The sequence below is a fragment of the Amblyraja radiata genome, chromosome 26 (genome assembly GCF_010909765.2).
Source record: "Amblyraja radiata isolate CabotCenter1 chromosome 26, sAmbRad1.1.pri, whole genome shotgun sequence".
NCBI lineage: Eukaryota > Metazoa > Chordata > Chondrichthyes > Rajiformes > Rajidae > Amblyraja > Amblyraja radiata.
In genome coordinates, this window is record NC_045981.1 from 8,861,468 (window position 1) to 8,887,458 (window position 25,991).

At 44.2% G+C, this 25,991-nt stretch overlaps 1 protein-coding gene across 5 annotated transcripts in view; it reads left to right on the plus strand.

Moving 5' to 3' along the window:
- Positions 1-25,991, plus strand: part of pitpnc1 (phosphatidylinositol transfer protein cytoplasmic 1) — a 214,299-nt gene that overhangs the window by 106,961 nt on the left and 81,347 nt on the right. For all 5 annotated transcript variants that reach the window (XM_033044154.1, XM_033044155.1, XM_033044156.1 and 2 more), the window contains one exon: positions 23,926-24,014. In XM_033044154.1, the coding sequence (XP_032900045.1) occupies positions 23,926-24,014 (89 nt within the window). The remainder of the gene's footprint in view (positions 1-23,925; positions 24,015-25,991) is intronic.

The following is a 25,991-nucleotide window of genomic DNA, read 5'->3' on the forward strand; positions in this document are numbered from 1 at the left end:
GAGTTTTAGTTACGTTAATCCTTAAATATTTAAGTTTGTCTGTAACTACTTTTAATGGGTATTGTTGTGATGTATTTAGATTTATTCCTGTTATTGGCATAATCTCGCTTTTATCCCAATTAATCCTATACCCAGAAAATGCACCAAACTTAGTTATAATGTTTAGCAGGTTGGGAATACTAATTTCCGGTTTTGTAATATAAATCAAAACATCATCTGCATATAAAGAAATTTTATTAATTGTTGTATCAGTATTATAGCCATATATTTCAGGTTCAGATCTAATTTTTTCCGCCAATGGTTCTATCACCAATGCGAACAATAAGGGTGATAACGGACATCCCTGTCTGCATCCCCTAGAGAGTTTGAATTTGGCTGATAAAATTTGGTTAGTCAAAATTCTTGCAATAGGATTCGAGTATAAAATTCTTACCCATTTACAAAATCTATCCCCCAATTGAAACTTTTCCATTATATTAAATAAATACATCCATTCCACCTGATCAAACGCTTTTTCTGCATCTAATGATATAACCGCTAGTTCCGTATCTCGTATTCTTTTTGAATATATAATATTAAACAAGCGTCTGAGATTATGGGATGAATAACGTTTTGGGATAAAACCTGTTTGATCATAATGTATTAATTTAGAGATCACTAAACTTAATCTCCTAGATAAGACCTTAGTTAATATTTTTTGGTCTGTATTTAAAAGGGCAATCGCTCTATATGATCCAGGATCTTCCAAATCCTTATCTACTTTAGGGATGAGTGTAATTGTGGATTCATTTAGAGATTCTGGTAATTTTCCTTGGTCATATGCATATCTATACATTATTTGTAATCTTGGAGAAATCAGATCTTGAAATTTTTTATAAAATTCTGCACTCAGGCCATCCGGGCCCGCTGCTTTTCCGTTCTTTAGCGAACTAATTGATTCTATAATGTCTTTTACTGTTATTTCAGCATTTAACAATTCTCTACCTTCCTGATCTAAGCTATTGATTTGACATTCTTGTAAAAATATTTCCATACTATCTGTTTGTCCTGTTAGTTTTGACAAATAAAGATTTTTATAATATTGTAAAAATCTATCATTAATATCTTTTGGAGTAGTCAGTATATTTCCATACTCAGATCTAATTCCGTGTATCATCTTCTCATCTTCTAATTTTCTAAGCTGTCGTGCTAGTAATTTTTGAGGTTTATCTCGAAATTCAAAATACACTTGTTTAGTTTGTTGAAAAAGTTTAATAACTTGATTAGAATATATTTTATTTAATCTATATTTTACTGATGCAATTTTATTACTTAACTCTTTGGAAGGCTGTTTTATATTTTCATTATCTAGACGTTTTATCTCATTTTCTAAATTTTGTTCTATTTTTCGATTTTCTTTATTGAGATGTGCTTGTGCGGATATTATTGCGCCACGCATGAATGCCTTAAATGTGTCCCAAAATAGTGATGGGGAAATTTCAGGATTATCATTAGTTTCAAAAAATAATTTAATCTGATCCATCACATATTTACAACAGTCCTTTAATATCTGAGGGTTAAATCTCCAGGTAGTAGTTTTATTAGATATATCTTTTCATGTTCATGTTTTTAAGCATCATCGCTGTACGAGTGGCTGTTTGAAACGCTTCTTCAATGGTTTTGAATTCCCTCATTTGTCCATTTACAATAATCAGTCCTGCAGCACTCAACCTAAAAAAAGGTCTAGAAATTATACCTACATTTCATGGCACTTGTATACTCACCAACATCTCATATATCTCCAACCTGACTTTCAGCATCAATACCATCATCATCTTTTCATGGACAGGCACATTTCTCTATCCTGCATCTTCCTCCCTGGGTCTTGACAGTATCAATCAACCATCTTTATTCATTCTGTATACTTATGGCTCAGACCAATTTCTTTGAGCTTGCCAAGATATATGTCTGCCATCATTATTATTCTAACTAAAAAATAAAATTCTGTTGTAACCTCACATTTGATTATCATTGTGCTGCTTCCTCAAATAGCAACATCCCAGACTCTTTGCAAGTGCAATATCTATAGGTTCCCTGGTGTTGCTGCTTATTAAGTAAGTCATTAACTGAGTTAGAACTACCAATGAGCATATTTTATTGAAGGCAGTCAGCCCTTAATTAATATCAGGAGCGGGTTCAACATTATTACAATATAACATGCACACACAGTCCTTAGAGGTAATTGATCCTCATATGTACATAGGCAATTGTGACAGAAAGAGGAATCTGCATTAGAGTGAATGATGCCTGGAAGCCAAATCCAATTTCCCGATGAACACAACTTATGCCAAAGAAATTTGCAAACACTTCAAAAGAGCTGAATTTTGTAATTTTCCCAGAAAAAACAGAGTCCAATTTCCAGGAAACAAAGCTGCAGTATTTCAACAGGTGTAGAAACTATTATAATGTGGATAGTCTAAGCGTATGGGCATAATGCTAAAATAAATTAAATGCCTACAATTTACAAATACACCTACAAATTAAATGATAAAACAAAGTGCTGGAGGAACTCATTCAAGCATTAAGTCAGGCAGCATGTGTGGAGGAAACAGACAGATGACATCTCGGGTGAGAACCTGTCAATACCCATGATATACAGGGCAATGCTCATTACAGAATACAAAGATTTTCTTGTGTACATGGAAGACTCCTGCAATTCTTTGTCCCACAAAAGAAAAGCTCTTTTTCCCCATCTATTGACTAGTTTGAGTAATGCACCCCCAGAATGTGGTTTTACTTACTGGGTGTCATTTTTCCATATTTTTAAAACAGCAACCTGTTAATTAATTAAGAGAAGCAGCCCCACTTTTTTTTATTTAAGTCAGGCTACTTTCATGTTCACTGATTTTAAGTAATCAAAATTAAATAATGAATAGTAATGGGTTTCTTTATGTCCAGCATCTAATCTTAGTGGCAATAATCATCAACTTCATCTTGCCAGAGTCGAAGATTAGCTGGTTCTTGTGGCTAAGCTGGAACATACAAACTCTTATTGTTTTCAGAGTTTACCAGGAATATTGTAAGCTTGAAATCGCTCACCATCAAACTCAGGAACAATGTCTTCCCCTCTGTTACCAGGCTTCTGATCAGTCCTTCCATAAACTAGGGTGCAGTATGATTTTCCTTTACCCCATTGAGGACCTTTGACTCTGTGTCTGGAACTGATCTTCCACATTCTGCCACAATCTTCCACAATCTTCCCCTTTGCTCCATCTATTGTACTTGAGTGTGACTTGATTTGATTTATGTGCAGTATTAGCTGATCTGAGTGAATAGCATGCAAAAACAAAGCTTTTCATTGTACCAGTACACGTGACAATGGTAAACCTAAATCCAATGCAGACACCTTTTCTCGGTCAATTTTGGACATTTTATGACATTTGGCGACCATTTGGTGACAATGTTGGATTGATTATATGGTGTTTTCAGATTGGATTATTAAAAGTTAGCTTTGAAAGGAAGATCTTTCTACCATGGAAGAGGAAGCAAGCATCATTGTGACGGAGGAGAAAGGGATATGGAAATCAAACTTAGTTAATCAAGATGCCATATTCAGCCAAGAGGAAGAATTAGTGATCGGAGTGACAAGAGTGTGTTGGAGCTGACAACCAAGAGGGAGTGGAGATGGATAGGTCGAATCAGTTGACATCCACACACACAAGGATGCCATTCTTAAGACATCAGGATATAACATGGAGATGAAGAAGGGTCAGCAGTGGATTTATTGAGGAATACCAATTGTGATGTGGTGGTAACTTTACCTTCTATGGAGTGTGTAAGAGGAAAATCGTGTGAGCTCACGAACAGAGGAGGGCCATTGCAGAGAATGGGATTATCATTTCACGTAATACTACTAGAGAGGTTGAGGAGTGACAATGAACTGTAGTTACAGGCATTGTGGTACTGTTGGGAAGGTTGGAAAATATGGCTGGAATGATATGGAACATGGGATTGAAGGTGAGATGGCAAAATGTTTGGAATAACGCGTTCAAGGATCTCGAATAAGAAAAAAAGAATTAAAACAGAAAATCCTGGTAATATTAGCATTTAGGTAGGATTTGTGGAGAGAGAAATAAAGTTCATGATTCAGATCAGTAACTGTCATCAGAACAATCTGTGACCAATATACGACCAACATTGCTGTGACCAATATATGAAAGTGAAGAATTAGCTTCAAAGTGAGGAATATAAAAACAAGGAACTGCAGATGCTGGTTTACAGAAAAGACAAAGTGCTGGAATGTCTCAGTGGGTCAGGCAGCATCTTTGGAGAACATGGCTCGGTGATATTTTGTATTGGGGCCTTTTTTCACTAAGTGAGATAGTTGTGAACAAGAAGAGAGGGAGTTAGGTTTGTTTTATCTAGAAAGAGTAAATGCTCGCTTTGAAACAGAGGAGTCTATGTCTGGAGAAGTGGAGGTGAATTAATATAATAAAATCAATTAAGTATTGAAGATAGACACAAAATGCTGGAGGCATCTCTGGAGAGAAGGAATGGGTGACGTTTTGGGTCGAGACCCTTCTTCAGGTAGTCCATTGTGAGGTTATGTGCATTTGATGCTTGAACAAATGTTTCAGTTCAAAACCTCACCAGCTCTTTATAATTCATCCATTTTCATGTATAATCAATACAATTCCAACAGTCCACTTCAGTTATTTCACACGTCAGTGCATCATTGGCAGTTCAGACACTTAGAACAATGAAAGTCTAAGATAGAATGATTAGAACTAGGCTTTTGAGAAGACACTTCCATACAAGGGGTGGAATATGGAACCTTATTCCCCAATAAACAGTTGCGGTTGAGGCTCAGTTGAAAAATTAAAAATGGAATGAGTAGATTTTACAAGGTAACGGAAAGTCAAAATAAATATGTGGGATAGCTAGTTACCAGAAGGTCGGTAAGAACTGGTTATGGTGAATTAATCATGTCCCCTCAAGCCCTTGTGCTCGAATGTAGGTAACCCTAATTCTTTCAGATCTTAATATTCTTTATGTAGAGGGCCAAGTCCATATCAGAGCCACATGCACTGTAACTCAATGTCTGCAGAGACCTTGCTGGCATGACCAGGGTAGATTATTGGCTAGCGCCTGATATTGTGTAAGTTGTGGCTAAGTGGTAGCACTCTCACCTGAGTCCGAAGGTTGTAGGTTCACTAGCCATTCCAATATGTTTGTGCCTCATTGCAGAGTCTTCTGCACATGTGACTCTTGATGAACGTTACTTGTGAAATGTTGAACCAAAATCCTGTCTTCCATAACAATTGAAGAGCAAGAGAAATCCCCTGAGCCAAAGCCAAGCATTATTATTCAATCAACATGACTTTCAAATTTGATTACCTTAATTCATCATTGTCACATATTGTTGTGAGTAGCAATATTCCCATAATATAAAATGCATTGTTACAATATAAAATGACAACCTCCAAAAATATATTACCAGCTATACAGCATTGTGTAATGTCCCTGGATCATGAAAGACACAAGTTATTTCTCTTTTATGTGAGATCTTCCATCCAGAATAATATTGGCTTTCAAAGAACTCTATAGAAACAAATATTACCTCAGGAACGTTTATGCAGTATCTGATCAACAGGAACATTGTCATCCACAATACTGGTAATGTTCTCAGAGAACTGGATCAGGTAAATGAGGCCAACCAACATATTAGGAAATCCCCAAGAAGTGAAAGTCGGCATTAAAAACACCTAACAATGGTTTCAACAATGTGTTCTAAATAAAATTAAACCCACAGGTTTGTAATTCAAGAGTCAAGAGTGTTTTATTGTCATATATCCCAGATAGAACAATGAAATTCTTACTTGCCGCAGCGCAACAGAATATGCAAACATAGTATGATATGATGAATGAGAGAAAGAAATGCTCAGTGTGTATATATACACATACTCACAACATATATATATATACACATACATCTATATATATATACTAGACCAAGGGGTCTGTTTCCCCAACTGCGTTTGCGGGGGGGGGGGGGGGGGGCTGCGGCATTACACTCACATTAACCACCCCCCAAACACACAGGTGGGGGGAGGGGAGAGGAGGAGGAGGAAACGGCACAGATTTGGGAGGGAAAGGAGAGCGGGGTAGGGGGTGAGAGAGGGGGATGGGGAGAGAGATGTGGGGGAGGGGGGGGGGATGGGGAGGGAAGGGAGGAGGGAGGGAGGGAGGGAGGGGGAGAGGGGTGGGGGGAGAGAGGGGAAAGTGGGGAGGGAGAGTGGAGGGGGAAGGGGGGAGTAGAGGGGTCGGGGGAGTGATGGAAGAGGGACAGAGGGGTAGGAGGAAGGGGGCGGGTGGAGAGAGGGAAGGGGGTGGGGTAGAGAGGGAAGGGGGGTGGGGGAGAGAGGGATGGGTGGGAGAGAGAGAGGGGTGTAGAGAGGGAAACATAGAAACATAGAAATTATGTGTAGCAGTAGGCCATTCTGCCCTTCGAGCCTGCACCACCATTCAATATGATCATGGCTGATCATCCAACTCAGTATCCTGTACCTACCTTCTCTCCATACTCCCTGATCCCTTTTAGCCACAAGGGCCACATCTAACTCCCTCTTAAATATAGCCAATGAACTGGCCTCAACTACCTTCTGTGGCAGAGAATTCCAGAGATTCACCACTCTCTGTGTGAAAAATGTTGTTCTGGTCTTCCCCAATATCCGGAACAACCTTCCTGCATCTAGCCTGTCCAACCCCTTAAGAATTTTGTACGTTTCTATAGGATCCGCCCTCAATCTTCTAAATTCTAGCGAGTACAAGCCGAGTCTATCCAGTCTTTCGTCATATGAAAGTCCTGACATACCAGGAATCAGTCTGGTGAACCTTCTCTGTACTCCCTCTATGGCAACATCTGCGAGTATTGGGCATTGTGACATCACACGATGGAACGAATCAAAAGGCAGAAAGGCAGCCGGACGGCAGGCACACAGTTTTATATATTAACTAGACCAAGTGCAGACTCGTTGGGTCTGTTTCCCCAACGGCGTTTGCGGGGGGGGGGGGGCTGCGGCATCACACTCACATTAACCACCCCCCAAACACACCGGTGGGGGGAGGTGGGGTGAGAAGAAGGGAGGGAGGGGAGAGGAGGAGGAGGAAACGGGACAGATTTGGGAGGGAAAGGAGAGCGGGGTAGGGGGTGAGAGTGGGGAATGAGGAGAGAGATGTGGGGGAGGGGGGGGATGGGGAGGGGAGGGAGGGAGGAGGAGAGGGGTGGGGGGAGAGAGGGGAAAGAGTGGGGAGGGAGAGTGGAGGGGGAAGGGGGGAGAGAAGTGAAGTGGAAGAGAGGGAGGAGAGAGGGATGGGGAGGGGAGAGAGATGTGGGGGGGAGGGATGAGGACGGAGAGGAGGAGGGAGGGGTAAGAGTGTGGAGGGAGGGGGAGAGAGGTGGGGGGAGAGGGGGGAAAGAGTGGGGAGGGATAGTGGGAGGGGGAGAGGTGGAAGAGTGGAGAGGGTCAGAGGGTAGGGGGAAGGGGGGGAGAGGGGAGGGAGGGGGAGAGAGAGGGAGGGGGAAGGGAGGGGGAGAGAGAGGGGTGGTGGAGGGAAAGGGGTGGGGTGAGGTGATGGAGAGAAGTGGAAGAGTGGGGAGGGAGGGGTAGGGGGAGTGGTGGAAGAGGGACAGAGGGGTAGGGGGAAGGGGGCGGGGGAGAGAGGGAAGGGGATAGGGTAGAGAGTGAAGGGGTTGGGGGAGAGAGGGATGCGTGGGAGAGGGAGAGGGGTGAGAAGAGGGAAACTTAGAAACATAGAAATTAGGTGCAGGAGTAGGCCATTCGGCCCTTCGAGCCTGCACCTCCAGTCAATATGATCATGGCTGATCATCCAACTCAGTATCCTGTACCTGCCTTCTCTCCACACCCCCTGATCCCTTTAGCCACAAGGGCCACATCTAACTCCCTCTTAAATATAGCCAATGAACAGGCCTCAACTACCTTCTGTGGCAGTGAATTCCAGAGATTCACCACTCTCTGTGTGTAAAATGTTTTTCTCATCTCGGTCCTAGAAGATTTCCCCCTTATCCTTAAACTGTGACCCCTTGTTCTGGACTTCCCCAACATCGGTTTCTATAAGATCCCCCCTCAATCTTCTAAAATCTAGCGAGTACAAGCCGAGTCTATCCAGTCTTTCTTCATATGAAAGTCCTGACATCTCAGGAATCAGTCTGGTGAACCTTCTCTGTACTCCCTCTATGGCAAGAATGTCTTTGCGCATTGGGCATTGTGACATCACACAATGGAACGTTCACCATGGGCTGGGGCTCGAAGGGGAGGGAGGGGAGAGGAGGAGGAGGAAACGGGACAGATTTGGGAGGGAAAGGAGAGCGGGGTAGGGGGTGAGAGAGGGGGATGGGGAGAGAGATGTGGGTGAGGGGGGGGGAATGGGGAGGGAGGGGAGGAGGGAGGGAAGGGGAGAGGGGTGGGTGGAGAGAGGGGAAAGAGTGGGGAGGGAGAGTGGAGGGGGAAGGGGGGAGAGAAGTGAAGTGGAAGAGAGGGAGGACAGAGGGATGGGGAGGGGAGGGATGGGGACGGAGAGGAGGAGGGAGGGGTAAGAGTGTGGAGGGAGGGGGAGAGAGTTGGGGGAGAGGGGGGAAAGAGTGTGGAGGGATAGTGGGAGGGGGAGAGGTGGAAGAGTGGGGAGGGTCAGAGGGGTAGGGGGGAGGGGTGGAGAGGGGAGGGAGGGGGAAGGGAGGGGTGGGGGAGGGAAAGGGGTGGGGTGAGGGAGAGAAGTGGAAGAGTGGGGAGGGAGGGGTAGGGGGAGTGGTGGAAGAGGGACAGAGGGGTAGGGGGAAGGGGGCGGGGGGAGAGAGGGAAGGGGATAGGGTAGAGAGTGAAGGGGGGTGGGGGAGAGAGGGATGGGTGGGAGAGGGAGAGGGGTGAGAAGAGGGAAACTTAGAAACATAGAAATCAGGTGCAGGAGTAGGCCATTCGGCCCTTCGAGCCTGCACCTCCAGTCAATATGATCATGGCTGATCATCCAACTCAGTATCCTGTACCTGCCTTCTCTCCACACCCCCTGATCCCTTTAGCCACAAGGGCCACATCTAACTCCCTCTTAAATATAGCCAATGAACAGGCCTCAACTACCTTCTGTGGCAGTGAATTCCAGAGATTCACCACTCTCTGTGTGTAAAATGTTTTTCTCATCTCGGTCCTAGAAGATTTCCCCCTTATCCTTAAACTGTGACCCCTTGTTCTGGACTTCCCCAACATCGGTTTCTATAAGATCCCCCCTCAACCTTCTAAAATCTAGCGAGTACAAGCCGAGTCTATCCAGTCTTTCTTCATGTGAAAGTCCTGACATCTCAGGAATCAGTCTGGTGAACCTTCTCTGTACTCCCTCTATGGCAAGAATGTCTTTGAGCATTGGGCATTGTGACATCACACAATGGAACATTCACCATGGGCTGGGGCTCCTGCAAAGGCATATGTAAATGGATCCATTCCGATTGGACATATGTGAACATTGGGCATTGTGACATCACACGATGGAACGAATCAAAAGGAAGAAAGGCAGCCGGCAGCCGGACGGACGGACGGCAGGCAACAGCCACAGACTTTTATATAATAACTAGACCAAGTGCAGGCCCGTTGGGTCTGTTTCCCCAACGGCGTTTGCTGGGGGGGGGGGGTGAGAAGAGGGGAGGAAGGGGAGAGGAGGAGGAGGAAACGGGATAGATTTGGGAGGGAAAGGAGAGCGGGGTAGGGGGTGAGAGATGGGGAGAGAGATGTGGGGGAGGGGGGATGGGGAGGAGGGAGGGAGGGGGAGAGGGGTGGGGGAGAGAGGGGAAAGAGTGGGTAGGGAGAGTGGAGGGGAAGGGGGAGAGAAGTGGAAGAGTGGGGAGGGAGGAGGAGAGGGGTAGGGGGAGTGATGGAAGAGGGACAGAGAGATAGGGGGAAGGGGGTGGGGGGGAGAGGGAAGGGGGTGGTGTAGAGAGGGGTAGGGGGGTGGGGGAGAGAGGGATGGGAGAGGGAGAGGGGTGAGGAGAGGAAGAGGGGGAGGAGAGAAGGGGGAGAGAAGTGGAAGAGTGGGGAGGGAGGGAAGGGTAGAGGGGTAGCGGGAGTGGAGGAAGAGAGACGGGGAGTGGTGGAAGAGGGACAGAGGGGTAGGGGAAGGGGTGGGGGAGAGAGGGGAAGGGAGGGGAAGAGAGAGGGGTGGGGGTGGGAGAGGCGTGGGGTAAGGGGATAGGTGGAAGAGTGGAGAGGGAGGGGTAGGGGGAGTGGTGAAAGAAGGACAGAGGGATTGGGGGAAGGGGGTGCAGGTAGAGAGGGAAGGGGGTGGGGGAGAGAGGGATGGGTGGGAGAGGGAGAGGGGTGCGCAGAGGGAAACATAGAAGTATAGAAATTAAGTGCAGGAGTAGGCCATTCGGCCCTTCGAGCCTGCACCACCATTCAATATGATCATGGCTGATCATCCAACTCAGTATCCTGTACCTGCCTTCTCTCCATATCCCCTGATCCCTTTAGCCACAAGGGCCACATCTAACTCCCTCTTAAATACAGCCAATGAACTGGCCTCAACTACCTTCTGTGGCAGAGAGTTCCAGAGACTCACCACTATCTGTGTGAAAAATGTTTTCCTCATCTCAGTACTAAAGGATTTCCCCTTTATCCTTAAACTGTGACCCGCTTGTCCTGGACTTCCCCAACATCGGGAACAATCTTCCTGCATCAGACAAATGCAATTCAGGACTTTTCACTTCACAAGCAAAGTCAGAATGACGGTTAGTGAAGAATTTGAATATTCGCTGAGCGTTCAGATGCTGCGCGCGCCTCCTGCACCAAATGGGGGGGGTGGGGGAGCGTGTGTCGTCACACACAAAGATCTTGTAGCGGAGAGCTCCGCTATAAGATCTTTGGTCACATACTAAGCAGGCGCCTCCACAAACAGATGAGCGTCTTCTTGAATGGAGAGCGCGTGGCCGCCTCCACAAACAGTCACACACACTGAGGACCCGCCCCCACAAAAAATATTTTGTGCGGAAGGGGAGGAGGAGGGTGGAGAGGGAGAGGGGGAGAAGAGGATGGGGAGAGAGGTGAAGGGGGGGGAGGGGTTGGAGCGGGCGTGCATGAGTCGAGAGAAGAGAAAAGGGCAGAGAGAGAGAGAGGCTGGTACAACAAAAAAGCTGGATAAACTCAGCGGGTGCAGCAGCATCTATGGATCGAAGGAAAAGGGCAACGTTTTTGGCAGAAACCCTTCTTCCGGGTTTCGGCCAAAAACGTTGACCATTCAATTCGCTCCATAGATGCTGCCGCACCCGCTGAGTTTATCCAGCTTTTTTTATGTCTACCTTCGATTTTCCAGCATCTGTAGTTCCTTCTTAAAGACTGAGACTGTGCACGGTAAGGGAATGAGGAGGGAGAGGGGGAAGAGTGTGGGGGGAGGGGGAGAGTGCGATTGGAGGGGGAGAGGGGTGGGGGGAGAGAGAAGTGGAAGAGAGGGGAGGGAGGGAGGGAGGGGGAGAGGGGTAGCAGGAGTGGTGGAAGAGGGACAGGGGGAGTGGTGGAAGAGGGACAGAGGGGTAGGGGAAGGGGTGGGGGAGAGAGGGGAAGGTAGGGGGGGTGAGGGAGGGAGAGGGGTGGGGTAAGGGAAGAGAAGTGGGAGAGGGAGGGGTATGGGGAGTGGTGGAAGAGGGACAGAGGGGAAGGGGGCGGGGGAGAGAGGGAAGGGGGTGGGGTAGAGAGGGAAGGGGTGGGGGAGAGAGGGATGGAAGAGGGGTGAGGAGAGGGAGAGGGGGAGGAGAGAAGGGGAGAGAAGTGGAAGAGTGGGGAGGGAGGGAGGGGTAGCGGGAGTGGTGGAAGAGGGACGGGGGAGTGGTGGAAGAGGGACAGAGGGGTAGGGGAAGGGGAAGGGGTGGGACAGGGAGGGGAAGAGAGAGGGGTGAGGGAGGAAGAGGGGTGGGGTAAGGGGAGAGAAGTGGAAGAGTGGGGAGGGAGGGGTAGAGGGACTGGTGGAAGGGGGACAGAGGGGTAGGGGGCGGGGGGAGAGAGGGAAGGGGGTGGGGTAGAGAGGGAAGGGGGGGTGGGGGAGAAAGGGATGGGTGGGAGAGGGATGAGGAGAGGGAAACATTGAAACATAGAAATAAAGTGCAGGAGTATGCCATTCGGCCCTTCTAGCCTGCACCACCATTCAATATGATCATGGCTGATCATCCAACTCAGTATCCTGTACCTGCCTTCTCTCCTTACCCCCTGATCCCTTTAGCCACAAGGGCCACATCTAACTCCCTCTTAAATATAGCCAATGAACTGACCTCAAATACCTTCTGTGGCAGAGAATTCCAGAGATTCACCACTCTCTGTGTGAAAAATGTTTTCCTCATCTCAGTACTAAAGGATTTCCCCCTTATCCTTAAATTGTGACCCTTTGTTCTGGTCTTCCCCAACATCCGGAACAATCTTCCTGCATCTAGCCTGTCCAACCCCTTAAGAATTTTATACGTTTCTATAAGATACCCCCTCAATCTTCTAAAATCTAGCGAGTACAAGGCGAGTCTATCCAGTCTTTCTTCATATGAAAATCCTGACATTCCAGGAATCAGTCTGGTGAACCTTCTCTGTACTCCCTCTATGGCAACAATGTATTTGAACATTGGGCATTGTGACATCACACGATGGAACGTTCACCAGGGGCTGGGGCTCCTGCAAAGGCATATGTAAATGAATCCATTCCGATTGGACATCTGTGAGCATCGGGCGTTGTGACATCACACGATGGAACGTTCACCTGGGGCTGGGGCTGGGACTGGTGCTGATTCTATGGGTGAGAAGCCAGTTTATTTTTGAAATATTGGGGGGGGGGGGGAGGATTTGATTAAAAACGTGTACTTAAACACGATGAAATGTAATGAGGAGCGGATACTTAGAAAGAAAAGTGAAATCTCTACCGAAATCGAAAAGAAGTCGGCGATTCTGCGTCTGGTTTCGGAGTTGCAGGGAATCAAAGGAAGAAATGCAGCCGGAAGCCGTACATGTAAATTGATCCATTCCGATTGGACATCTGCGAGCATTGGGCATTGTGATTGGACATCTGCGAGCATTGGGCATTGTGACATTACACGATGGAAATGAATCAAAAGGCAGAAAGGCAGCCGGACGGACGGCAGGCGACAGGCACAGACTTTTATTAGATAGATAGATAGATAGATAGATAGATAGATAGATAGATAGATAGATAGATAGATAGATAGATAGATAGATAGATAGATAGATAGATAGATAGATAGATAGATAGATAGATAGATAGATAGATAGATAGATAGATAGATAGATAGATAGATAGATAGATAGATAGATGTGTGTGTGTGTGTATATATTATATACATACACACACATACTCAAAAAACAAACAAAACAGTGCAACAATAATAATAATAATAATAATAATAATAATAATAAGTATATTGTTGTTCATTGCCTATATGAGGTTGTAGTGTTTAATAACCTGATGGCTGTAGGGAAGAAGCTACTCCTGAACCTGGACATTACGGTTTTTAGGCTCCTGTACCTTGTTCCCGATGGCAGTGATGAAATGAGTATTTGATGATTTTCTGTCATCAAATTTTCTTATCAATGTTTCTACTAAATTAATAACATTGTAGGCCACGCTCCAATCCATGGGAACCATTCCAGATCTCAGTGAATAACTGAATGAGCCAGAAATGTTGGAAGTTCCACTCCAAATTTCCAGCACTTCTTCACATAAGTGTCACTTCTTTAGGATTCCCCCAAGAATAAGGAAGTGCAATGTTTGCTAGCTATCCGTTGTCAATTATTTTCCAAATTCTTTCCAATAATGACTATTGAGAATATGGATTAGTATGTTCTAAATCTACACCTTCGTCTCCCCAACCTCTAAATATTTGCAGACGATACAAGGTTCTGCCAATGTGCATGGGTTCACTGTTTAAGAATGTGATTGCTTTAGAGCGAAATCCACTTAAGGTAAACTTTCTCTGCAGTCATCCCAAGCCAAATACATGTATCTTGCTACTGGCCCATTTTACCAGCCTTTGCCTCTTGTTAGGCACCCTGCATGTCCTCTAATACTCAATGAATGTTTGAAAGGTCAAAATTATATAAGATATTGCAAAAATTAAATTCAGTGAAAGTAAATTAAAAGTGGAAAAAATAAACTGTTTTTAAAAATTTTCATGAACTCAAATAAAATACTCTGGACAGCAAAACTTGGCACAGTTCCTAACAGCTGTTCTCTATTGAAGTTGACTCTGGGCTGGGTTAACATAGAACAGTAGAGCATAGGAACAGAGCCTTTGACCCACAATGTCGGTGCTGAACATGATGCCAAGTTAAACCAATCTCCGCTGCCTGCATGTGATCTAAATCCCTCCATTCCCTCCATATCCAAGTGCCACTCACATATCTGCTTCCACCACCACCTTGGCAGCACGTTCCAGGCACCCACAACCCTCCATGTAAAACATCGCTCTGCACATCTCCTTTACACTTTCCCCCTCTGACTTTAAAGCTATCCCCTCTAGTCTGACATTTCCACCCTGGAAAAAAAAGGTTCTTACTGACACCCTGTTGTTTGAACAGATTCCTTATGGTAAGTTTAATAATAATAATAATACATTTTATTTATGGGCGCCTTTCAAGAGTCTCAAGGACACCTTACAAAAATTGAGCATGTATAGGAAAAACATGTAAGGGGAATGAAATAAATAGTAGAGACATGACTAGTACACAAAGTAAAGACAGAATTCAATACAAAACACAGCATGAGGCAATTAATGCACAGATGAAAAGGGACGGGGACGTGGGGCTAAGGATAGGCAGAGGTGAAGAGATGGGTCTTGAGGCGGGACTGGAAGATGGGGAGGGACACGGAATTGCGGATCAGTTGGGGGAGGGAGTTCCAGAGCCTGGGAGCTGCCCTGGAGAAGGCTCTGTCCCCAAAACTGCGGAGGTTGGACTTGTGGATGGAGAGGAGACCGGCTGATGTGGATCTGAGGGACCGTGAGGGTTGGTAGGGGGAGAGGAGGTCAATGAGATATGTGGGGGCCAGATGGTGGAGGGCTTTGTAGGTGAGGACCAGGATTTTGTAGGTGATCCGGTGGGAGATGGGAAGCCAGTGAAGTTTTTTGAGGACTGGAGTGATGTGATGCCAGGATTTGGTGTGGGTGATGAGTCGGGCGGCTGCGTTCTGGACCAGTTGGAGTCGGTTGATGTAGGTGGAGCTGATGCCAAGGAGAAGTGAGTTGCAATAGTCCAGTCGGGAGGAGATGAAGGCATGGATGAGTCTTTCAGCAGCAGGCGGAGTGAGAGAGGGTCTGAGTTTGGCGATGTTGCGGAGATGAAAGAAGGAGGTTTTAATGACATGGCGGATGTGAGGCTCAAGGGAGAGGGTGGAATCAAAGATCAAAGATAAGTTTGGGTTCTCTTACCCGATTCTGTGAAGAATCTAATGTTGTACAGTATCACATTCTGGCAAATAGCCATGAATGGCTGCCAGCAACTTTGAGATTTAAGCATTTCTGCAAAACCTCAAAATTGTGTCAGTTTTACCAGAAAATATTGTTGTTATATCCCAAAATAATTGGCAGTTACTCATGTTTTAGGAATATTTCCCTATAGAACTTGTAGCATTACCTGATAATTCAATTTAGCCATCTAATTCAAACACCATCAGATCTATAATGTCCAGACATATGAAATGTCATTATTTTCCCTTTGTTCAGGACGAATGTCATACATGCAACAACATTACATTGTCATTTTGCCTCATTTCTAATGAGACGTGTAACAGGTTTTTACTAATGTTCAGAACTACACACGTTTCCATTGTTTTTCATCTTTTTATGTTTATTGGCAGAATATCACACAGGATGCACCTTGATGTTTTCACAGGCTTGGGACCAACATTCTATCCAAGCTGCACATATTTGCATATCAACCCTCTGAAGGCATTAAATTTGTATTGGGTAATAATAATAATAATGGATGGGATTTATATAGCGCCTTTCTAATACTCAAGGCGCTTTACATCGCATTATTCATTCACTCCTCAGTCACACTCGTGGGTGGTAAGCTACTTCTGTAGCCACAGCTGCCCTGGGGCAGACTGACGGAAGCGTGGCTGCCAATCTGCGCCTACGTCCCCTCCGACCACCACCAGTCACACACACATTCACACACATTCACACACAGGCAAAGGTGGGTGAAGTGTCTTGCCCAAGGACACAACGACAGTATGCACTCCAAGCGGGATTCGAACCGGCTACCTTCCGGTTGCCAGCCGAACACTTAGCCCATTGTGCCATCTGTCGTCCCAATAACGCCTTCGGACACTGGTTGGCCTGGATTTCATACCAACATAATACCATTGTTTTATCTCAAATCAAAAGTGTGAACAGTTGGTTAATGTACCAGATACCGCCATTCCGGAAGTGGCGGCGCTGTTAACAGCTGCGGCTCGCCTGCAGTCCGTCTGTCTTTACTTTTTTTTGTTTTGTTTTTTTTTGTCTTGTTTTGGCTAAGTTTTAGTTTATTAGGTTGTGTTATGTGAAACATGTTTTTTTGCCTCTCCCTTCGGGGGAATGTGACTTTTTCTTGTCGTATCCCCTTTCGCTGCCTCCGTCTGCGCTGAGGCATTATGGCGGAGCTGGCGGTCTCCAACCTGCGACCGACCTCGAGGTTCCGGAGGCAGAGCCAGCCAGGACTTACCAACGCGAGGCTGGCCGTCTTCGAGGCTGAGGCAGCGGTGGCCCGACTCGCTGATGCGGCATTCCAGCTTTCGGCAGCGGCCCGGAGCTGAGACTGCGGGACTCGGAGCTGTTGCAGCGGGACTCGGAGCTGATGCAGCGGGGCTCGGAGCTGAGGCTGCGGGACTCGGAGCTGTGGCTGCGGGACTCGGAGCTGATGCAGCGGGACTCGGAGCTGATGCAGCGGGACTCGGAGCTGAGGCTGTGACGGGCCGACTCGGAGCAGAGACGGCGTTCCGGCTTTCGGCAGCGGCGACATCACCACGGAGGTCCGCTGGACTGGAGAGCGGCATCTTCGGCCTGGATCGATCGCCTCAGCGCAGAGGGAGAACAAGGAGGGAAGAGACAGAGACTAAGACTTTTGCCTTACTGTGGTGGATGTTAATTTGTGTTTATTGAATGTTTTGTTATTTATTGTTACTGTGTATGACTGCAGGCAACGTAATTTCGTTCAGACCGAAAGGTCTGAATGACAATAAAGGAATCAAATTCAAAAATTCAAATACAGGATTTGGATAGTTAGAAAATTGCCAATGGATAGTAATCAGTAGGCTAATTTAAAGAAGAAAACTAGGGGGAAATAAAATATAGTATTCATTGCACAATGATTTTGTTTATGATCTTCAATTTTGAATCAGGACATGGTGGTTTGTGCAGGATAGGTATTTTCCATAAAAGTTGTTCAATAGTCAACAAGTTTCAATTTCAGATAAGCATCAATAGCAGTCTTATCAGAAGAGGTTCTCACTGTGATCTGTTAATGGAGCATGGCATTTTGCATGAGAATGCTGGTGTTCACGTATTACGTTATTTTCTTCAGCATTCAAATCAAGTTGGGAAGACAAAGTAGCATGGTCAGGATACAGATTAGAAATAATACTATTTATGTTCAGATAATAATTTTGCACACATAATCATCATCAGTCATAATTAACAGTTACCAGTTTTCCTTTGGTTGTCTCAAAGTAGCGTCGCTGGTATTGTTCATCCTGAGGGAACAGAAGTGCTTTGTTTACTAGTTTTAGTGAGGAGATATACATGGGTATGGTATACGTAGGTGTAGAATGCATTTCTGTCATTACAAAGAACTTACACACTGGTTGATGAAGAAGGGTCTCGACCCGAAATGTCACCCATTCTTTCCCTCCAGAGATGCTGCCTGTCCCGCTGAGTTACACCAGATTTTTGTGTCTATCTTCAGTTGATGGACAAGAATGTAAGTTGACCTCCTCAGTGCTGTTCCACCAATAAATTAGACCTTGACTGATTGTACCTCAATTTCATTATCTGCTATTGATCCATATTCCCTGATAGCCTTGTCTAACAAAACAAAATAGTGATCTCAGTCTTTTAACTTAAAGGCATAGAGATTCTGAGGAGTCTTTACCGTGGAGTAGGAAAAATAGTCGGAGTTACACAGCACAGGAACAGGCCCTTCAGCCCATCTACGCTAGTCCCATATGGCCACGTTTGACCCATATCCCTCAAAATCTTTCCTATCCATGTACCGAAGCATTGGAAAAGGTAAATGCTGGGTTAGTTGGTTTGCAGTTTGTGGTGCAATGCGGGGAGAATCGCCTGCTGGGAAAGCTGCAGTGTGATGAGAATGTGTTTAATAACATTCACACTAGATTATGACGTCCAAAGAAAGTAGACATCTTTTTCATAGTAATTTCCTTCTTCCTTTGTCCTTCTGAAGATTTATAAATGGGTGGACATGGTGGGTTAAATGGCCTGTGTTGTATGACTATGACTTTGATTCTAACCTCAAATAAAACACAATGTTAACCTTTAAGCTAGGGGCAATAGGCTTAGAAAGTACATTTAACCTTTAGAAATTATTTCTACCCAGAAGCCCATGAATAATGTATAAGCAAAACCTTCCAACTTCACATGTTTTTAATCTTCTCCATGCTATCTGCCCTATCTATGTCTTAAAGCAGATTGTTTTGAATATATCTTTAACCTACTATTTTCTTTGATGTGCCAATGAGCTACATCAGAAACTAAAGATTCATGGCTTCCTTTTGCTCTGCATTTTACATTGTGTAACTGTTTACTGCATCTTTTTGCAAGTTGGTCTGAGTCAATGACACCGCATTTATTCTTCTTGCAATATCCTGTCACACTTACAAACTCCTTTACATTGTTTGCCTCACAAATCCGCTAACATTTCTTGATTTCAGTCATGGTCGGGATCTTGAGGTTTGATGCATAATTCTCAAATACACACCACTCTTCTTTCATTTGTATGGATGAATTTCCAGCCCCTTGTCTGTGTGAGTCACACTTAATGGACCTAATTACATGTATTTTATCGGCCATTTGTAATTAATGGTGACTGTTCGCTTGAGCCGTAAAGGTAAATGTCTGATAGTGAGGATGTATATTAACCTGTAACATGGTTAAGCACAAAATCATCTTTGGGGCATGTGCAAAAATTAATGAACAAACATGAAGCCCCTTGCAGACCATCCGATTCTGACTATAGGTGACTCGGTCTGCAAATTCTTCTTTCGTGTTCATCTTCCATGTTTGGTCTGCAAATGAAAATTGGCTTTAGCCATGAACACTTCAGAGAAAATCCTAATCTTAACCGTCTGTGGTTTTAGGGGTGGCATGGGCGAAAACCACATCATAGAGGTAAAGAAATAGAAATGCATCAGTATAAGCGTTACAAATTGAAGAATAATAATAAGTTACAAATTGGAGAACTACTATGAGGGTATAATGGGACTGACCACATCCCCATTTGTATAGTCTCAGGTAGAACAGAGTGGGTGGGCCTCTGCTTACAATACTGAGGTAGTTCAAGCTGGATACGCAAAATCACTGAATACAAGGGCCACTGTTCTCGCTCAGACACAGTGAACTACAAGGTGGCTGGTAAGCACCAAAGGATAACCAAGAGCTGTCTATAATTTGTCTCCTTTTCCCTTATGAGACACCTGGTTGAGTATGCATGTAATCATTTGCTACTATTACTGATCTGTAGCCAGCTGAGGTTAAACTGGAAACAGGAGCAATGATTGATGTTTTCCTTTGTTCTACAGATACTTTGTCTGGAACATATACAACTTTTCTCTACCAGTGATAAACAATAAACCTTTGATGCATGTAACAGACCTGGCTCTCAAAAGATTCTTCACTTATTTTATGTTCCCCCAGTATATAGCAGTTTTTATTTGAAGTGTATTGCAACAACCGGCCTTGAAATGAAACCCCAGAAAAATATTCAGGTAGTAATGTAAATTATCACCGTATTTTCTATTTGAAGTACAGAAATAAGATGAGGTCAAAACCAAATATAAATCTGTTTTATAATCTCATTCATTGTCTTGCCTCTCAGCAAGAGACCTTTTGAGAAATTTGAAAAAGGGTAGCTCAGAAGTACTATGCATTGAAGTACTAATACTATGGAATGTTCAGGTGAAAGATTTTCATGGCAATTCTACACGTGGTGGGATTCACCCCAGCAATGCAACCCCAGATGGAAGGAGGGCAGAGTCAAGGACAAGTTGTATTTCATCACTTAAATACCTATTAATAACTGATTCAAGAGCAGCCTTCCAATGATTTTTTAATTGAAGATTCCTACTCAGAGATTTACGGTAATGGCCACTCGTCGGTACTCGGGGCTCTCGTGGACATTTTTCATCATGTTGAAAAATGTTCACGAGTCTTACCGTGCTTACCTGCCGTTAGCGAGTCTTCCCGAGTACCAGCCGTTAGCGCTAAGAGACGTCCCCGAGCTCCGACGTACCTGCTACGTTCATTCTCTGTGCTTACCACGAGTTTGATTTTTTTTTAGCTCAGGAGAGGTCTTGAAATGAACTCGCACCGTGGGACAGGGCTATAAGTCAATTTCCTCAACAGTAAGTTTTGAAAATAAATACAATTGGCCACACTCACAATTCAATTCTGAGCTCTCTGGAGAAAGGAACTGGCTGTGATGGAATCTGATCGCAAGCCACGTGGAAGCGATAAGCTCGAGTGTATAAGGGAACAGATGACAGCGCACCTGTGCTTCAGCAGTGAAGAACTTGCCTGAGCACAAATAAAATACCACGTGAAAAGCCCTGTAACTTCACAGATCACATGCACGTGATAACAAGAAACTGACTTAGAGTGGCATCATTTGCTACTTGTCAGGTGCTTATTTTTTATTCAGATATGCAGAGAATGAAAACAAGTAGAAAAATGGAAACTGAGAAATAAGCACAGCCAATTCTAAGATAAATAAATCAACAATTGAAGGAAATTTAGTGAACTCTGACAGCTTAAAACATCATCTCCAATCACTGTTCTAGGCAATTGAATCACAAACAGCAGTAATATTGAATTAGCTTTGATAGCAGGCTATTTGCAAGCAACATTCCTTGCAAATATTGTTAGCAATTAATATAACCACATGAGAGCTGAGAAAATATTCAAGTTACTATTTTCAATCCATCACAGTAGAAAACAAAACACAAAAGGATAAGGATGTTATTTATGATTCTTGGTAACCACTTGTGAAATGGCACTACGTTATTTAATAGGACATTCTGCCATTAACTTCACTACCAATTTCCATCCAGCACTCAAATTCACTTGAACCATCTTCGACATCTCCTTACTGTTTCTTGATCTCACTATCTCCTTCACAGGAGACAGACGATCGACTGACATCTATTATAAACCTACTGACTCCCACAGCTATCTAGACTACACTTCTTCCCACCCTGCCTCCTGCAAAGATGCTATCCCCTACTCCCAATTCCTCCGTCTACGCCGCATCTGCGCCCAAGATGAGGTATTCCATAGCAGGACATTTGAGCTGTCCTAATTCTTTAGGGAACGGGGTTTCCCCTCTTCCATCATTGATGAGGGCCTCACTAGGGTCTCCTTGATATCCCGCAGCTCTGCTCTTGCTCCCCCTTCCCCCATTCACAAAAGGGAAAGAGTCCCCCTAGTCCTCACCTTTCGCCCCATCAGCCGTTGCATACAGCACATAATCCTGTGACATTTTCGCCATCTCCACTAGCCACATCTCCACCACTTTCCGCTTTCCGCAGAAACGGTTCCCTCCGCAGATCCCTGGTTAACTCGTCCCTTCCCACCCAAACCACCCCCTCCCCAGGTGCCTTCCCCTCCTCCCTCGTCTCCGTCCAAGGACCTCGACAGTCTTTTCAGGTGAGGCTGAGGTTCACTTGCACCTCCTCCAACCTCATCTACTGTATCCGCTATTCCAGGTGTGGACTCCTATAATTTGGCGAGACCAAGTGCAGGCTCGGCGATCGTTTTGCTGAACACCTCTACTCAGACCGCCTAAATCTATCTGATATCCCGGTATAAACACTCCCCCTCCCATTCCCACACTGACCTTTCTTTCCTGGGCCTCCTCCATTGTTAGAGTGAGGCCCAGCGCAAATTGGAGAAACAGTTCCTCATATTTCCCCAGTGGTATGAATATTGACCTCTAACTTTAAGTAACCCTTGCTTTCCCTCTCTCCATCCCTCCCCCTTCCCAGTTCTCCGACCAGTCTGACTGTCCCCCTGATTACATTTTATCTCTGTTTGCTTTGTTGTCACTTTCTCCTAACTTATTTTCCACATGGAGAGAGAATCTAGAAATCGGAGATGCAAAGGGACTTGGGATGCTGGTGCAGGATTCCCAAAAAATTAATTTGCAAGTCGAATCGGTGGTAAGGAAGGCAAATTCAATGCTAGCATTTATATCAAGAGGATCTGAATACAAAAACGAAGATGTAATGCTGGGGCTCTATAAAGCGCTAGTCAGGCCGCATTTGGAGTATTGTGAACAAATTTGGGTCCCATATCTGAGGAAGGATGTGCTGGCTCTGGAGAGGGTCCAGAGGAGTTTTACAAGAATGATTCCAGGAATGAATGGGTTAGCATATGATGATCGCTTGACAGCACTTGACCTCTGCTCGCTGGAGTTTAGTAGGTTGAGGGGGGACCTCATTGAAACTTACAGAATAATGAAAGGCATAGATAGAGTGGATGTGGGAAGGATGTTTCCACTGGTAGGAGAGTCTAGGACCAGAGGTCATAGCCTCAGAATTAAAGGGCGCTCTTTTAGAAACTTCTTTAGTCAGAGGGTAGTGTGGAACTCATTGCCACAGAGGTCTGTGGAGGCCAAGTCAGTGGATATTTTTAAAGCAGAGATAGACAAATTCTTGATTAGAACGGGTGTCAAGGGTTATGGGGAGAAGGCAGGAAAATGGGTTTAGGATGCAGAGATCAACCATGATTGAATGATGGAGTCGACTCAATGGGCCGAATGGCCCAATTCTACTCCTATGACATGTGAATTAACAATGATCTATTCTACCATTTCCTTGATCAGCATCTCTTTTGATGTCTCGTTCTCACACCTTAGCCTTCCTTATCTCTATGTCTTCCTCTCCCCTGACGCTCAGTCTGAGGAAAGGTCTCGACCCGAAACGTTACCCATTCCTTCTATCCAGAGATGCTGTCTGATCCACTGAGTTACTCCAGCATTGTGTGTCTATCTTTGGTGTAGACCAGCATCTGCAGTTCCTTCCTACAAAAAAAATGGTTTGTCCGAACTACCTCAACTCATAGCATATAGAACAGTACAGCACAGGATAAGGCTCTTCAGCCCACAATGCCAGCACTGACCATGAAGCCAAATTAAACTAATCCCTTCTGCATGCAAATGGTCCTTATCTATCTATTCAATGCCTGTTCATGTGCCTGCCTAAATGTCTCCTACACTTTGTCGTTGTTTCTGCTTCTTCTGCCTCTCCAAGCAGTGTTCCAGGCACCAACCACTGCATATGTATCCATGTCCATGAGCATATTCTCCCTATGTGTAAGAAAGAACTGCAGATGCTGGTTTAAATCGAAGGTAGACACAAAATGCCGGAGTAACTCAGCGGGTGAGGCAGCATCTCTGGAGAAAAGGAATGCGCGACCATTCCTTTTCTCCAGAGATGCTGCCTCACCCGCTGAGTTACTCCAGCATTTTGTGTCTACCAGCATATTCTCCCTATCTGTTTCTCTTCATTTGTTAGATAAATTTCCCTCCTGGGATAAATAAAGTTCTATCGTATCGTGTCGATAGAATCAACTTTACTAATATAATCACATGCATATTTATTTTACGCAAATCTTTCTTTTATTTATAGCAAGCTTCCTAGCTGGGCTAGAGCAGTGGTTCCAAGGATCTTTTACGTCACGGAGAAAGCTTGGAATTATTATCCATACACTATCACAGGTAAGATTTAGCACAGTTACATAACATGCTACTTAATGTGCAATGTTACAGGAGGTTTTATCTCGAACAGTAGGATGTACACATGACATCATCAGACATGAACTTTTAATGCCTTTATTGCACTTTCCCAGCTGAGTAACGCAAATGGCTCGGTGTTGCCTGGAGAGCTGCTGAAGAATTGAGAAAGATTTAAGAGTAGACGCTCATTCTCGATAATAACCTAGATTGTGATTGACATTCTTGATTAGTAAGGGCGTCAAGGATTATGGGGAGAAGGCAGAGGAATGGGGTTGAGAGGGAAAGATAGATTAACAATGATTGAATGGCGGAGTAGACTCGATGGGCCGAATGGCCTATTTCTTCTCCTATGATTTATGAACAAAACATTTTTATTATTGTTATCTGGGAACATAAATAGAAGCAGAAGCAGACTGTTCGACTCATTGTGCCCGCTCCTCCTTTCAATAAGATCACACTTCAGCTTTACTTTACTGCACTAACCCCAGAGCCCTTAATTTCTTTAATATCTAAACGTTTACCAATCTTTGAATTGAAGTTTCTCAGTGACTGAGCCTTTACAGCCCTCTTAGGTGCAGAGTTCTAAAGATCATCTTCCCCTTGAAGAAATTTCTCCTTATCCAATTCTGAATAGCTGATTTGTGGTTCTTGATACATTAACTCTGCATCGACACTGTGGTGCCCTTTGGATGATTGTAGATTTGAATGGAATTAATTTTCACTCTGGTGAACTCAAATAGACCCCATCTGTTTAATCTCTCCCCACATGACAAACCTGCCATTTCAAAAGTCAATTGGCACATCGTACATATGGTGAATGCAAATATCAGTAACATATCATTGATAATTTTCATTAGGTGGCGTAGATATAATAATTTCCAAATTAATATATTTGTTTCATCGGGTTCCACTTATCACTTTACAGCCTTTGTCTCTTCCCTTCTACTCCACGCTCCATACAAGGTATTATCCTTCTTCACTCAGTCCTGATGCAGGGTCTCAATCTGAAACCTGAACCAGCCCTTCGCCTGCACAGATGCTGCTCAACCTGCTGCATTCCTGTAGATTTTTTTAGTTCTCGAATGAACAATTGGATGAGATATTGAAGATATATCTATGTTTACCCCACGAAAGAAAGGAATGAAGTTGATTTTTTTAAAATGGGATCTGGCTATTGGGCAAGGGCAGAAAGAGATGAAAAACTTGAGATTTAAATAATGGGATCTGTGAGATTGATGGAACAACACCGATTCCTCATTCATTCCATTTATTCCGGCCTATGAAACATATGCTGTTCATCAGCCAAGCAATCTAGCCAACAAAGTTAGATATAAATTGTGTGAGATTTATTGCGTTTTGTTAATAAATGATTTCACAGAAAAACATTTTATAAATCTTGGAAAAGCAGTACCTTACCAGTGCCAATCTTAACATAATTGTCATGCAAATGATTGCAGGGCAGAAAGAGACTGTACTGAAATGATGGAGCAAACTGCTGCAGTTACTAAGCTACCATTTTCAAGTGCCACTTGCAAACACAAATGCTGAGATTATATAATACTTAACGCTTTACTGTCTCTAATGTTATACAGCTGCAGCTCAGGCTGTTCATTGATGAACCAAATAAGAGGGAAAATACATTTTCAAAAGGACATGTTATTTGCTTCATCTGGAAATATTAGTAACCTATTTAACCTATTAGTAACCTATTAAATCAGCATTTAATGTTTTACAACATTGTAACATAAAGCCATGGACAGACTAGTTTGCAGTTTATTTACCTTGAAGTATTTAAAATAATTCGATTTTTAAACTGGATTGACACATTCACATGTTTTGTCATTTACTAACGGAATTAACTGTAAAATACACATCAGTGTTGCAATAACAAGCTGCCACAAAATGTATTATAGTTGTATTTTAGATATAGTTGGCCCTGTTGTAGAAGGTCATTCAATT